This window comes from Onychostruthus taczanowskii, unplaced genomic scaffold (genome assembly GCF_017590055.1).
Source record: "Onychostruthus taczanowskii isolate IOZ18803 unplaced genomic scaffold, ASM1759005v1 scaffold71, whole genome shotgun sequence".
Taxonomy (NCBI): Eukaryota; Metazoa; Chordata; class Aves; order Passeriformes; family Passeridae; genus Onychostruthus; species Onychostruthus taczanowskii.
Genome location: NW_024504898.1, coordinates 449574 through 462350, shown reverse-complemented (window position 1 = coordinate 462350; position 12777 = coordinate 449574). Strand labels below are relative to the sequence as shown.

At 38.6% G+C, this 12777-nt stretch overlaps 1 protein-coding gene across 2 annotated transcripts; it reads left to right on the top strand.

Moving 5' to 3' along the window:
- Positions 1 to 3281: 3281 nt before the first annotated feature.
- Positions 3282 to 12582, top strand: ARGLU1 (arginine and glutamate rich 1). 2 transcript variants are annotated; one of them, XM_041422165.1, is made up of 4 exons: positions 3284 to 3897; positions 7825 to 8050; positions 10384 to 10467; positions 11721 to 12582. In XM_041422165.1, exons 1-4 carry the CDS (start codon positions 3542 to 3544, stop codon positions 11883 to 11885), a joined length of 831 nt encoding a protein of 276 aa, XP_041278099.1. In that variant the 5' UTR covers positions 3284 to 3541; the 3' UTR covers positions 11886 to 12582. The 2 variants fall into 2 exon arrangements, 1 of the variants encoding a protein (XP_041278099.1); XR_005953958.1 differs by lacking the exon at positions 11721 to 12582 and having other exon boundaries at positions 3282 to 3897; positions 7825 to 9956; positions 10384 to 10468.
- Positions 12583 to 12777: the final 195 nt, after the last annotated feature.

Genomic DNA, 12777 nt, shown 5'->3' with positions numbered 1-12777 from the left:
CTGACAGAAAATGCAAAAGCACAACAAGCAACTCCAGCATTAGGCATAAAAAAAAAAAAAAATTTAAAAAGTGACTAAGTGATACAACTTCTACTCCTGTACAGCTTCTGTGATCTATGTGACATGAATCCCAGCGCAGACTCACTTAGAAAAAGAAAAAAAATTAAAACCCCCCAACCTCTATTCACAGTTTCTGACTTTGTAATAAACTCTGGCTGAAACAGCTACTTTGAAAGAACCAATACACATTTAAACCACCTTTTCTTCCTCAGCTCTTCTGTGCTACTTCTGTCCTCTTACTATTGTGAGACAGACTATACCAGATGACAGCAAATTACATACCAAACACCTTATCCTATTATGCTCTTGCCTTCTTCCCCTGCTTGCCCTCCAGAATTCTTCTATTTTAGACCTATTGCAAAGTTCTCACATCCAGCTGTGCCGCACTAGCACTACCCAAAATAATCCACCTTTAATCTCCCAAGATCCCTCTTGACCCAGCTAATGACAGAAGTGGTGGTGCAAGCAAGAGCAGGTACAATTTGGAGATTATGAGAACACAGTATCACCATGGAGCTACCCCCAAATGCCTATGGGTTGAGAGATTTCATGTGATGACAGTAGCCAAGGTAAAGAAGGGTGAGGTGCTTTAATTACGCCACCATTTGGCTGTCAAATAAGGTATTTTCCAACTCCAAGGCAACCGTTTTAAGAAGCAAATTATGCATTTTAATATACTGAGATACATTAAAATAGAAAAAAATGCAGAAACACAAGAGTGCATGGAAATTCAGTATGTCTTGCAAACTGGGAATAAAACACGTACTTACATGGGATTAAAAACTTCAAAATTCTAATATTATTTAATAAAAAGAAATTGCATTACTTTAATCAAATACTGAAAAATTTGAATGGAAACTGACAAGGGAAATTACCATCTTTTTTAATTAATTGAAAACAAGAAATTAAATTATGTAATTAAACAAAGTTTTTAAATTATTTACTAAAAAGTTCCTTTTGGTACTGTAATTCCATATCAATTATATCTGGAAAAAAAACACCTAAATATTTATATTTTACTACCACTAGGCTAGGAAAAATAAGATGATATAATTTAAAAAAAAATATTTAAAAACACAAAAAAAACAGCAATCAAATAACTACTAAACTTTACTGTAAAAAGAAATCATAGATAGAAATGTTCTTCTACTAATTTTTCATCTATTAGGAATATATTTTTAAGAGGACAAGGAGCTTTTTCCAGAAGTACTAGAATTCAGTCCTTATAAATAACAAAGTAAATAGACTAATGACCTTAAACTATTACAGGTAAAAAAAAAATCTTGTGTTCTTATTAATTTGGAAACTTAAAAAAATGAGACAGAAAAATGTAATAATGGATTGGGGAAAAGTATTGCATTAATCTATATAATTCCTTAATGCTACACAATATATCATAATTAATTGTTCTCACAAAATATTGCCTATTATATTTTATAGTTCTGATGAGTCAATATTACTAAGTAGGAATAAAATAACAATAAATACAGGTCCAGGCTATAGTGACTTACCAAGGAGAAAACTCGGTTTATGATAAATATTTTAAAAACTCATTTATAGTTATAAGTGACTGTATAATAATTAATTCTTCCCCTTCCTCCCTGCTACTTTTCAGGTCAAGTTTAGTACATCCACTATGACACGTAGTACTAAAAAAATGATGCTCCATTTTTCATCCAGAACCTGATGCACCGTGTGAATTTAAAAGCTCCAGTACACACTTGCAGACAAGTTGCTGCAGGAAAGGTGCCAGCTAGAAACTCACCTGCCCGGTCAGGGGCTAAAAGGTCTGATTATCAACTTCCTTAGTTACCTGTTGCATAAGCTTCCCCTGGGCTAGGGACAAACAAGAGTGCCCAGGGCCTGTGGCACTGGAATTCCTGCCGTGCAGGTTTCACCATGTCCATTACTCTGCTGGTACTTGCACAGTGACCCGTCAGAAAGATGCCTCCCTTTGATTTATTTTTGGTACTAGATAGACTGAATTTCAAAATAAGAAAGTCTTCTTTTGAGAAAAGGAAGGCAAGGCAATCAAATTATTAGGATAAAATACTTTTTAGTGAGATTTGATTATGTGCAGTGGCTACAGGAATGTTTTGCAAGCTTAGTAAAAGTACTTACAAAAAGTGCAGACCAATGTGGGGGGGGGGGGGGGGGGGGCAGGTGGGGGGGGGGGGGGAGCATACAAGTTCTGAAAGATATCAAGGAGCTAAACATAAAGAATGAGGTTAACTATCTATAGATTGTACCAGTTTACTGGAATAAAGAATAACACAAGTTCCAAATTTTGTCATTGCAGAAACGGCTAGCAATTGCATGGCAGAACTGGGATAAAAGCATCCTACACAGATGCCTATAGAACCTCTGAGTTCATACTCTCTGCCTGACCCGGATACCTCTGAGTCCATACTCTCCTATGCCTACACTATGCCTGAGGCTAATAATGGACAATAATGTGTACAGGTAAATACATTTAAATACGACCAAGACCCTTCCCTGTGCCACACTGAAACCACCAGGAAACAGACCCCTGGCAGCCTGGGCATCCCATCGGCCAGACCAACACAGCTGGACTGACACCCCCCTCAGCTGGGTCGATGCTGGAACCAGGACTGACGACCTCTTTTTCATCTTTCCTTCTTTAATTCATCTTTCCCTCTTTAATTCCTCTATTCCCTTTCACCTTGCCCCTTTATCCAAAACCCACTGCCGTGTGCTTATACAGTAGGTCAGGGAATAACCTACTAATTTCTTTGCCAAGTGTGTAATTCACTGATGAAACTTTATGGTTATTGGAGACCCCTCTGACTTTTGTGGTTCCTTTCGACCAGTGATCATTTACGAATCATAGGCGATTTTTTCTCTTTAAGGGCGGGTCTTCACAGTGGTGCTCCAGAGGATTCAAAAACTCATTTTCACAATTTAGTGGGGGCTCTAAGTGTTTTTCGCAGCTTCCTTCACCTGCAGTGATAATTCCCTCTGTTCCCCGTATCAAAACAAAACAAAAAGTAGATAATCAGTGTTTGAGAGAACTTCCAATCAAAAGAAACACAGCAAGGCTCTCTGAGGCGCCCCTCGGCCGGCGCGCACTCCTCCCCGCTGCCGAAGCGCCCGCTCCGAGCGCCGCTCGCCATTGGCTGCCGAATATTGCCGAGTGCTCTCGTGCTCCTCCGGCGCGGTGCCGGAGGCGGCGGGGAGGGGAGCGAACGGCTCGAGCACGGCGCGGTGCATTGTGGGGCGGGAGAGGAGAGTCACTGCTCAGCCAAGGCCGCCATCTTGGCTGCGTCCGGACTCGCTCCTGCTCCCGGGGCCTGTTCCTTTTTCTCGCAGCGCAAAGAGGTGAAAACGGAGAAGACGAAGGGCCCGCCAGGGTGGTGCTGATGCGCGCAGAGCCTCCTCGCACCTCTCCCGAGCGCCGCTAGCAAAGGGGGCGGGGGTGGTCGAGCGGTCGCCGGCGCGGCCTCTTCTCTCCTCTGCCGGGATGGGTCGGTCCCGCAGCCGGAGCTCGTCCCGCTCCAAGCACACCAAGAGCTCCAAGCACAACAAGAAGAACCGGAGCCGATCGCGGTCCCGCTCCCGAGAAAAGGAGCGGGCAAGGAAGCGCTCCAAGTCCCGGGAGAGCAAGCGGAACCGGCGCCGGGAGTCCCGCTCCCGCTCGCGCTCTAATACGGCCCCCTCCTCCCGGCGCGACCGGGACCGGGACCGCGACCGCGCCTCCTCCCCCCCCGACCGTATCGACATCTTCGGGCGCACGGTGAGCAAGCGCAGCAGCCTGGATGAGAAACAGAAGCGGGAGGAGGAGGAGAAAAAAGCGGAGTTCGAGCGGCAGCGGAAAATGTGAGCCCCGGGCCTGCGCTGGGGACGAGGAGGGTGGTGAGGGATGGGGGAGGAAGGGAAGTGCTCGGTGCCTCTCTCTCCGCGCCTTCTCTCTGTGGGCTAGGGCCGCCTGCGGCTGGCTGCAGGCCTTTAGGCCCTGGCTGAGGCCGGACCAGTGTCTCTTTTCCCGCCATCCGCCCCTTTCTCAAAGCCCGGCTCCCTTAGGTGCGTTAGGAGCCGCCCACTCCGGTGCGAGCCCCCCGCACGCCTCCTCCCTCTCGGCCGGCTCTGCCCGCTCCCCGTCGCTGGTTTCTCCCTCCTGCCCTGCTCCTAAACTTCCCTGTGCGGCGGAGGCCTCGGCGCCCCTGAGGCTTTGTGCTGCACTGCCACACGCCCGCCCCTCCCCTTCGTGGCGTGGAGCTTGTTACGCGTCGAGCGGAGGCATCTGGAGGTGCTCGAGTGAGGGTTTCAAGAAACTATGCAGCCGTTCTATTAACAGTGTGGGATTGCTTTCTTGCCAAATGGGACGGTGAGATCCGGTGACTTGGTTCATTTGAAACCTTGCCCTTTTTTCAGTTTGTTATGTTTATGGGGAGTATGGTTATTTATGAAGTCTGCAGATCTAAATAGTATTTTAATAAATAATGGGGATGCATTAATGTGTTTAGCAGCATATAAAGTTATAAAACAGACCTTTATGCAGCAAAGAGAAGAATGATTTGTAATCAGGTGATTTTTTTCCTTTGAACACTACCCTTGCTCATTAGACCACCTTATCCAGAAAAAGCACTTGTTTGTACATATGAAGCCAAGTGGTGCAGTTAATTCTCAGGTGGAGCTTTATTTAAGCATAACGTTCTCAGGAAATAGTAGTTGGCATTGTCGGGCTTGGTGAGCCCAAGCTGTCACTTTCATTTTCCTTTGAAGATAATCACCTTTGCTAACTTCAGAGTTTTGACAGTCAAAAAGTTCCACAGTAACACAAACATGTGAAAACTGACATATTTTGACATACTGATCCTAGTTTTGTGGTTTAGAATTTCATTCAGTACCTAAATTAAGAAAAATACTCTGTGCATATCTATAATGAAGAACTGGAATGTGCTTAAAAATTTGAGAATAGAATAAATAGTATTTAGGAACGGGTTTAGTTCATGTGTAAGTAAATTTTCTATGTAAGTTAACTTTGAAATTTTAAAAAGCTCATGAAGTCTGTATAGAAGGAATATGATATTTCAGCAATACTTGCTACAGAATAGTAGACATTTGAGGAAGAACCAGTATTGAAAAAGATTTGGTATGGAATTTTGATACTTCTACAATACACTTTAAATTATAAAAAGAAAAAGCAATGAAACTTTGAGTAGAAAAGTATGGTATTTGAGTAAGTCATCTGTAAATTGTGTTACGTATGTTAGTATAGATTCATGTTGGATAAGAAAAGAAGTACTTCCTTTCTGACTGAGTCCATTAGTGGACAGTTTCTAGATTGGATCTGACTTTCTTCTTTTCTTGTCTTCTTGTCATGTTCAAATCTCAATACCCAGCTTAACTTCAGCCCTTTCCTGTAGTGCTCATTTCCTTGCCTTGCAGGTATGACTTTTTTCCCCTCAGAAATTTGGTAAAATGTAAGTTGTTTCTTTTCTGCAGATTTCATACAATTACTCTTTAAGAAGTAAATGGATCATACAAAAAATAGTTTTTTGCATTAGTGACTTATCTGTTGCTCTGGAATCATAACTCTATAGGCCAGGATGATAAAATGATAAAATACTGTAAGTTCATGTGATTTTAAAAAAAATAGTTGGTATGCTGCAGAATAAATCACTGAGATTTATATCTGTGTTTATAATTTTATTTTTTAATAAGGTCTAAGCCGTTGTAATATCATTGCCTATAAGTCTAAAAATACATTTGATTCATTTAATTAAATTTGAATGGAGTTTGTTGGAGTAAGAAGAATGGAATGCACAGTGCTTAATTTGAGTGCATCATCAATTGTTGAGGATATTTGAAAGTCTATTTCAGACATGAATGCAGTGGTATTTTTGTAACTATGCACTCTTTATTCAATTAGCTAACTTTTTTCCTAGATTTCCTGATGTTAAATGTAAAGCTATGATAGTTTAATAAAACATGAGAACATGAACTTAATGACAATTTATTTCTCTGGAACTCTAGCCTCTTATGTATACTAAGCAGTATTGGTTCAGGATGGTAAGAGTACTCGCTGCTGAATAAGAGGGAAGGGAAACCTTTTAAAATCAAGTCATATTTATTTGAGTGGGGTTGATGCATTTTTCTGGGAGTGGTCTAGGTTTTTTGTTTGCCTTACATTGCTTTGGGCTTTTTTTTTCTGAAAGAAATCACTTCAAGATATTTTGTGTCCATTTTGGAAAAATCAATGCTGGTCTAATGTGCCCCCAGCTAAATTTGCTATGTCTTGAGGATTGTAAGACTAAAATTGGTATTTTCTGGCCAAATGATTGAGTTGAGGATTCCAAAGCTTTCTACTGAAGGAAAGCTCAGTAAGTGTAGTAGATCCATGTAGCTCGGTAGTTTTGAAAAGGTGGAAGATGACATGGGGAAATGGAGAGCCTTTCACGTTTCTATTTCCCGTGGTTATCTAGATAAGTAACCCATACTTCACATCTCCTATTGCATATTTGCAAGTTGTGCCTTGGGTCAACTAAAAGTTGGTAAATGATGTAACTTTTTTTTTTTTTTAAATTAGTTTTTTTTTCAAATAAAATAGATTAGGAAATATTTTCCAAATGAGATAGGAAAATGCAATCATTCTGAAAATGACAGGCTATTAAGATACTACAACAGTAGTTGTTCTTCTAAATCTTGGATTTGTGTTGCTGACAGGCCAGAACAGAAGAAAAGTTTCATAAGATTGTTCTGTATTTCATGGAATATTTGGAACGGAAGTTCCATATCAAGTTTAAAACCAAGAGTCTTCTCCCCAAAGCCCATAATAACTCCAGATGAATTGTACTACATGAAATATAGAGTATTCACTGTTGTTCATTCATCCTTGGATATCTAATTGCCATGTTGCACTTGTGATTACTACCTGGAGTTTTTTCTGTGTGTGGTAATTAACCGGCAAATTTACCTGATTTTTATATCCTTTTTAATGAAAAATTAAAACAGTGATCTGGCTGAGTGATAATACTGTTGCTCAACTAAAATAAAGACAAGACATTTGAAAATATTTCCAAATTTCAGAACATGATAAGCTGCAGTTTGCAAGGATTTATTTAGTGCTTGGTATTGATATAATTTATTTTTGATCATTATGGTAGAAACAGAGTCCTGCAATTAAAAAAAAAAAAAAGTTAAGAGCTGAAGTTACTGAAATTTTTTAAGGTAGGTGGTTGGATAACACCTGGAATTCTAGTTAAAATCACAAATTTGAAATCACAAATTTTATTTCTTCTGTTTTAAGATACTGGAGATAGTTTGGTGCCTCTAAGGTGATGGCTTTAAGGCAAGGTTTTACAGGATATTACTGCTATATGTGACTTAAAATTCAGACTATATAAACTCCTGAAGGGTAAATGATGAGTCTCACCCAAAAGAGTTGCATGAGATTTGTATGTTTTGAGGGAGGGGGTGGCATGGTGTTGTAATTGTTGGTTTGGGTTGGGTTTTTTCTTCCCCCCCAGCTGTGATCAAGAAGTACTATGATAAGTTGTCCTCAATTTAGTCTGTTGTTATATAGAAAGATACTAAATATGGAATGGTCTGAATGGATTCCCTGTTATAGGAACACTGCCTGAATATTCACTTTCTTTAAAAGTAGGGCAAAATATTCATTGAATACATAATCTGTGTGTAAAAGTTATTTAGTAGCATAGCTGATGCTGCGTGTTGGAAGGAGTGTGTTTCAGTGCCAATGTTATTGATTAAAAATGTAATCCTCATGTTTGCATTTTGCAGTCGTCAACAAGAAATTGAAGAGAAACTCATAGAGGAAGAAACTGCTCGAAGGGTGGAAGAACTTGTAGCTAAACGCGTAGAAGAAGAGTTGGAGAAAAGAAAGGATGAGATTGAGCGAGAGGTTCTCCGCAGGGTGGAGGAGGCTAAGCGCATCATGGAAAAACAGTTGCTCGAAGAACTCGAGCGACAGCGACAAGCTGAACTTGCAGCACAAAAAGCCAGAGAGGTAACGCTCGGTCGTTTGGAAAGTAGAGACAGTCCATGGCAAAACTTTCAGTGTCGGTTTGTGCCTCCTGTTCGGTTCAGAAAGAGATGGAATACAGCAAATCTAATTCCCTTCTCATATAAACTTGCATTGCTGCGAAACTTAATTTCTAGCCTATTCAGAGGAGCTCACTGATATTTAAACAGTTACTCTCCTAAAACCTGAACAAGGATACTTGATTCTTAATGGAACTGACCTACATATATTTCAGAATTGTTTGAAACTTTTGCCATGGCTGCAGGATTTATCAGCAGTCCTTTCATTTTGGGGAAGGGTATTAAAAAATATGTAATTATGTATCCTTCATTTGTTTCATTTTGTTTACCTAGACTGTAAGAGGCTTTTGCCTTCAGCCAGGCAAAAAGCAGGGTCCAGCAGTGAGCTGCAGTACCTGTCTTTAACAAATAGGTTTCTTATTCTTCATTTAAAATGAACATTTTCCTTGAGCATACATTGGACTAATTCTGGGACTTCGAGCATAAGCCCATCCACGTCTTCACGAAGGATCTCTGTCCAAATCATTATATCCATTTTTAATAACTACTAACAACTCCTTTTTTTCTCCCTAGAAGTTATAAAAGAGCAGGTTGCCCTTGTCTGAAGTCAAGCTGAACGTGTGACTTGGGTTTTTGGGCCTTTTTTTGTTGTTTTGTTTTGTTTTTTAATCAGCAGCTGGAGCAGAAGCTGAAAATGTCTTTCTGTGAGACAGTAATTTGCTACTAAAGGCTCTGATGCCTGCCTGCACCAATCATTCCAGGATCCAGAAATTTCAAGACAAACTTCAAACCATAGAAAAAATTTGTGCTAAATAGTCATAAGTGTTAAATGCTTTTTTCACTCTCTACATCTTACACAGTTTAATTAATATTTTGATTGGCTTGCGAAAGGAGAGACAGTAGCAATGCAGCTTTCCCCTTCATACTAGATGTGACTTGCCAGTCACATAGTATCAAATTAAATGGAAACAAATGGAATGCTGAGTTACAATAAATACTAAAAAGAATAAATAAATTATACTTTTCTTTCAAATTTAGACTTTGATATTAGAGTTTCAGTTGAATTTACATGTTTATAGTCAGCAAATTCTTCATATGTAGAGGTTTTTATTTGATCAGATGAATGACTTGTTTTTTTTAAAAAAGTATTTTTGGTATCATTGTCATGTGAAGTCCCACCAGTTCCTTGTAATGCAGAATGAACCTCCATGCCTGGAGTGAAGTGTGCTAGCTAGTAGCTGGTTACTAGTCATAGTAAGAAGTTTTCATATGCTTGCTTTGTTCGTATTAACTTTTTTTTCTTACACAGACACAAACCTCTGGCTAACTTTAAATCCTCCAAATATAAAAATAATTTGGATATATATTATGTGAACTGAAACACTTCAAAATTTTTCACGCAGTCTTCATATTTGAGTTGCATAACAGAGTTCCATAAAATTCACCAAGAAAGCAACAATTACAAGGCTTTATTTCCTGATCTTGCCTTCCCTGGACTCCTGAATTCCAAGTTCATACTGCAGACAGTTTCAGCTGTCTTAAAATTGTCAAAATACTGAATGTTAAGACCATTCTCCCCATGAAAGAAGCCCATAGCTCCATGAAGTATGGATTACCATTTGTATTTTTCACTAACAGTAAATGTATTTTTCTTATTAACTGTTTGCCTTAGGAATGATTTACATATTTTTGTTCCTTCTTACCATAAACATCTGCATTCCTCAGCTCAGCCTTCCTTGTATGTTGTTTCTTTATAAATGGTTGAGCTGCTGATGCAGGTATTGCCAAGCTAACAGTACAAATCATTTTAAAGAGGAAGCTGGCGCGTATGGCAGCCGAGGAGCACACTCTGCAGGACACTGGACAAGACAGTAAATATTCAACTTTTAATGCTGATTAAAGGAGTATAGGTAAAGAATACGTAGGTATACTTAATTGGTGAGACAAACTATTCACTTTATTTATATTTTCTATGTTACTTTTTAATTTGGTAAATACTATCCAGTTTTTGTAGTTGTCCTTGTTGATTTGTGTGATATTAAAATTCTAGTAATAAATTGTCAGGATTCTATGATTAGGGAGGGTTTAGTTGGTTGCTGTTTGGACTGGGCGGGATGATTTAAATTGAGTGCTAGAAACCAGTTTTAGTGGCTGCACAGTTTACCGTTGTGAGGCAAAATAGGTGGCTGTAAAGCTGCCGCTTTAATTCAGTTCACAAAAGAATTCTGAGAAAGATTAGTGAACATGCAGAGATGAATATTTTACTTTACTAACATCTTGCCCTGTCCTCCCCTTTAGGAAGAAGAGCGTGCAAAGCGTGAGGAACTAGAGCGAATACTAGAAGAGAATAATCGAAAAATTGCAGAAGCACAAGCTAAACTGGTATGTGAAGGTGTAGGTAACTGTTCTGTAGGGAAATACAGGTGTCTCTGCCAGATTTGCAACACAACTAAAATAAACAAATCAGCCTTTTCTTGAGTGTTGGTGGTTCCATCAGTAAGATTGTTCTGCTTTCCCTGAGCATAAAAAACCAGATCCTTAGCAGTAACATTAGGCTGGTAAAATAGTTCAGATGCAGTTAATTTAGAGGGGAGATAGCTGCATTCAGAATTTCAAAAGTATGTTTTAACTATATCTCATGGGGAGGGTTGAAGTAAGTTTGCCAACATGTTCAGCTTTGTGTGACTAATTCTGTTTTTTGGAGTGGGACAGGTACAAACTAGATTTGATTCTAGTATAATGTTGGTGTAGAAGTGCTGAAAAGGACTTTCAGCATAAGCTTAAGATGTGTAAGCTAGGAAAGTCTAACTTACGTTGGTCTTCTTAAGCCCTTTTAAATCAGGTGCTTGCCACATGAAAACATTCAGTATGATTTAGCTGATTCTAATCAATTGATAAGACAAACTAAGCTGCTTCTAAATCCTGATTGAACTCTGTCAGTTTCAATTGCCCAAGTAATTACACCTCTTTCATATAAAAATAAGGCTTCTTAAATCTTTTTGCTTGAACTACATCTGCTTTAGATTTTTTTCTGTTTTACCCTTTTCTCAACCTCTTATGGCAGAAACAGTACAAATGGAAAATTTAAAGTATTGACTGATGTAATGAACTAAATAAGCACCTTTAGAAGACCACTGGGAGAGCTGTAATAACCATAGGTCAATGTAAGGATTGACTAGTTGCAAATCAAGTGAAGATGATTTTGGATTAGGAGGGGTTTTTAGATGGGTTTTGGAGCAGGGTGACTTGGCCTGAAGATATGTGACTTCATTATGTGTGTTTGTTACTTCAGCTTACATATGACAAGTGCTGGGACAATTTCTGTATATATCTAATGTCTTCCTTAATTAAAATATAACCTGTTGTTTGCAAAGCAATGCTGAAAAACTTGGCATGTAAGCACTCCAGATTTTGATACACTACCTGTAGAAAGTTCTCAGTGTTTCTTTTAAACTCAATTCAAATAACCGTTTTATAAATGGTTTCACTGAAACCAACTATGGCACCCAGCTCGGGTGGAACTGCTTACATACTTATGCAGGATTCGACCTGTTTGGATGTTAATATGGACTTGTAAATTGCTTTTATGACTACAAAATACGGTGGCCTAAACTCTTTACCATTTTCCTATATAGGCTGAAGAACAATTGAAAATTGTTGAAGAACAAAGAAAGATTCATGAGGAGAGGATGAAACTAGAACAAGAGAGACAGCGTCAGCAAAAGGAAGAGCAAAAAATTATCCTGGGCAAAGGAAAGTCTAGGCCAAAATTGTCCTTCTCCCTAAAAAGCAAGGATTAAATTTCAACTCTGAACTCTTAAAAGAAAAAAAAAAAAAAACAAACAAAAACCAACAAAAAAAGGAAAACAAAAACTTTGTATGGTAGCTTCATGTTGAAGTGTTTTTTGTTTTTTTTTCTTTCTCTCAAATTTTTTTTTGTCTTTTTTGAAAGTTGGAAAGTTAGCTTGTTCTAATAGGGGCTGTGCTCTGCAATTCTTATTTTTTTTAAACTTCCATTAAGTTAAACCCTTATCAGATCATCGTTGCCTTTTAGAGGATCTGTTTTCATCAATTTTGTTTCTGTATTGGTGTTCTGAAGCAACTCATGTCACTTTATGAACTGTGGATGATCTGATAAGGTTTTACTGACCTACTCATCAGAGTTTGACTCTGATAATTGACAGAACTTTTTACTGGGTATTGCTGACTTTTAATGTTTTTATTTTAAAGTCAGTAAATACATGAGTAAATTGCCATAGTATTACTGGACCTCTGTGGTTTATTGTTAAATCAGTGTCCTATGATACTGTCCCGTTGTTGCGCTTGATGTTCCTGATACAGGTAAGGAAATAGTTTGTCATTTCTGCTATGAATACATAGAGAGAGTTCAGTATTGTCTCTGTTAGATTTGTTTTTATTACATTGACAGCATTCAACCAGCGTTCCCCATTGTGTAAATAAACCAATTTGCTGAATAAAGTGAAAGTCTTAAATTCATATGTTTAAGTAAATTTTTTTAGTACACTTCTATAAACAGCTATAAGAGTGGCAATTCACATTATTAAATTCAAGACTATAGTGATATTTTTTTAAATTTTGCTTTAAACTGTTGTGGCTTCTACTTAAAATGCAAAATCACAAATAGTAAAAAAATCCCTGCAGTTGTGAATGTTATTGATGGCTGCTGCTTTT

What these genes read in the sequence shown, in the direction of transcription:
- ARGLU1 (XM_041422165.1), top strand. Translation starts at nt 3,542, where the DNA reads ATGGGTCGGTCCCGCAGCCGGAGCTCGTCCCGCTCCAAGCACACCAAG. An exon ending in TTCGAGCGGCAGCGGAAAAT is followed by an intron (nt 3,898 to 7,824) that starts GTGAGCCCCGGG and finishes TGCATTTTGCAG; the next exon opens with TCGTCAACAAGAAATTGAAG. An exon ending in CAGAAGCACAAGCTAAACTG is followed by an intron (nt 10,468 to 11,720) that starts GTATGTGAAGGT and finishes TTTCCTATATAG; the next exon opens with GCTGAAGAACAATTGAAAAT.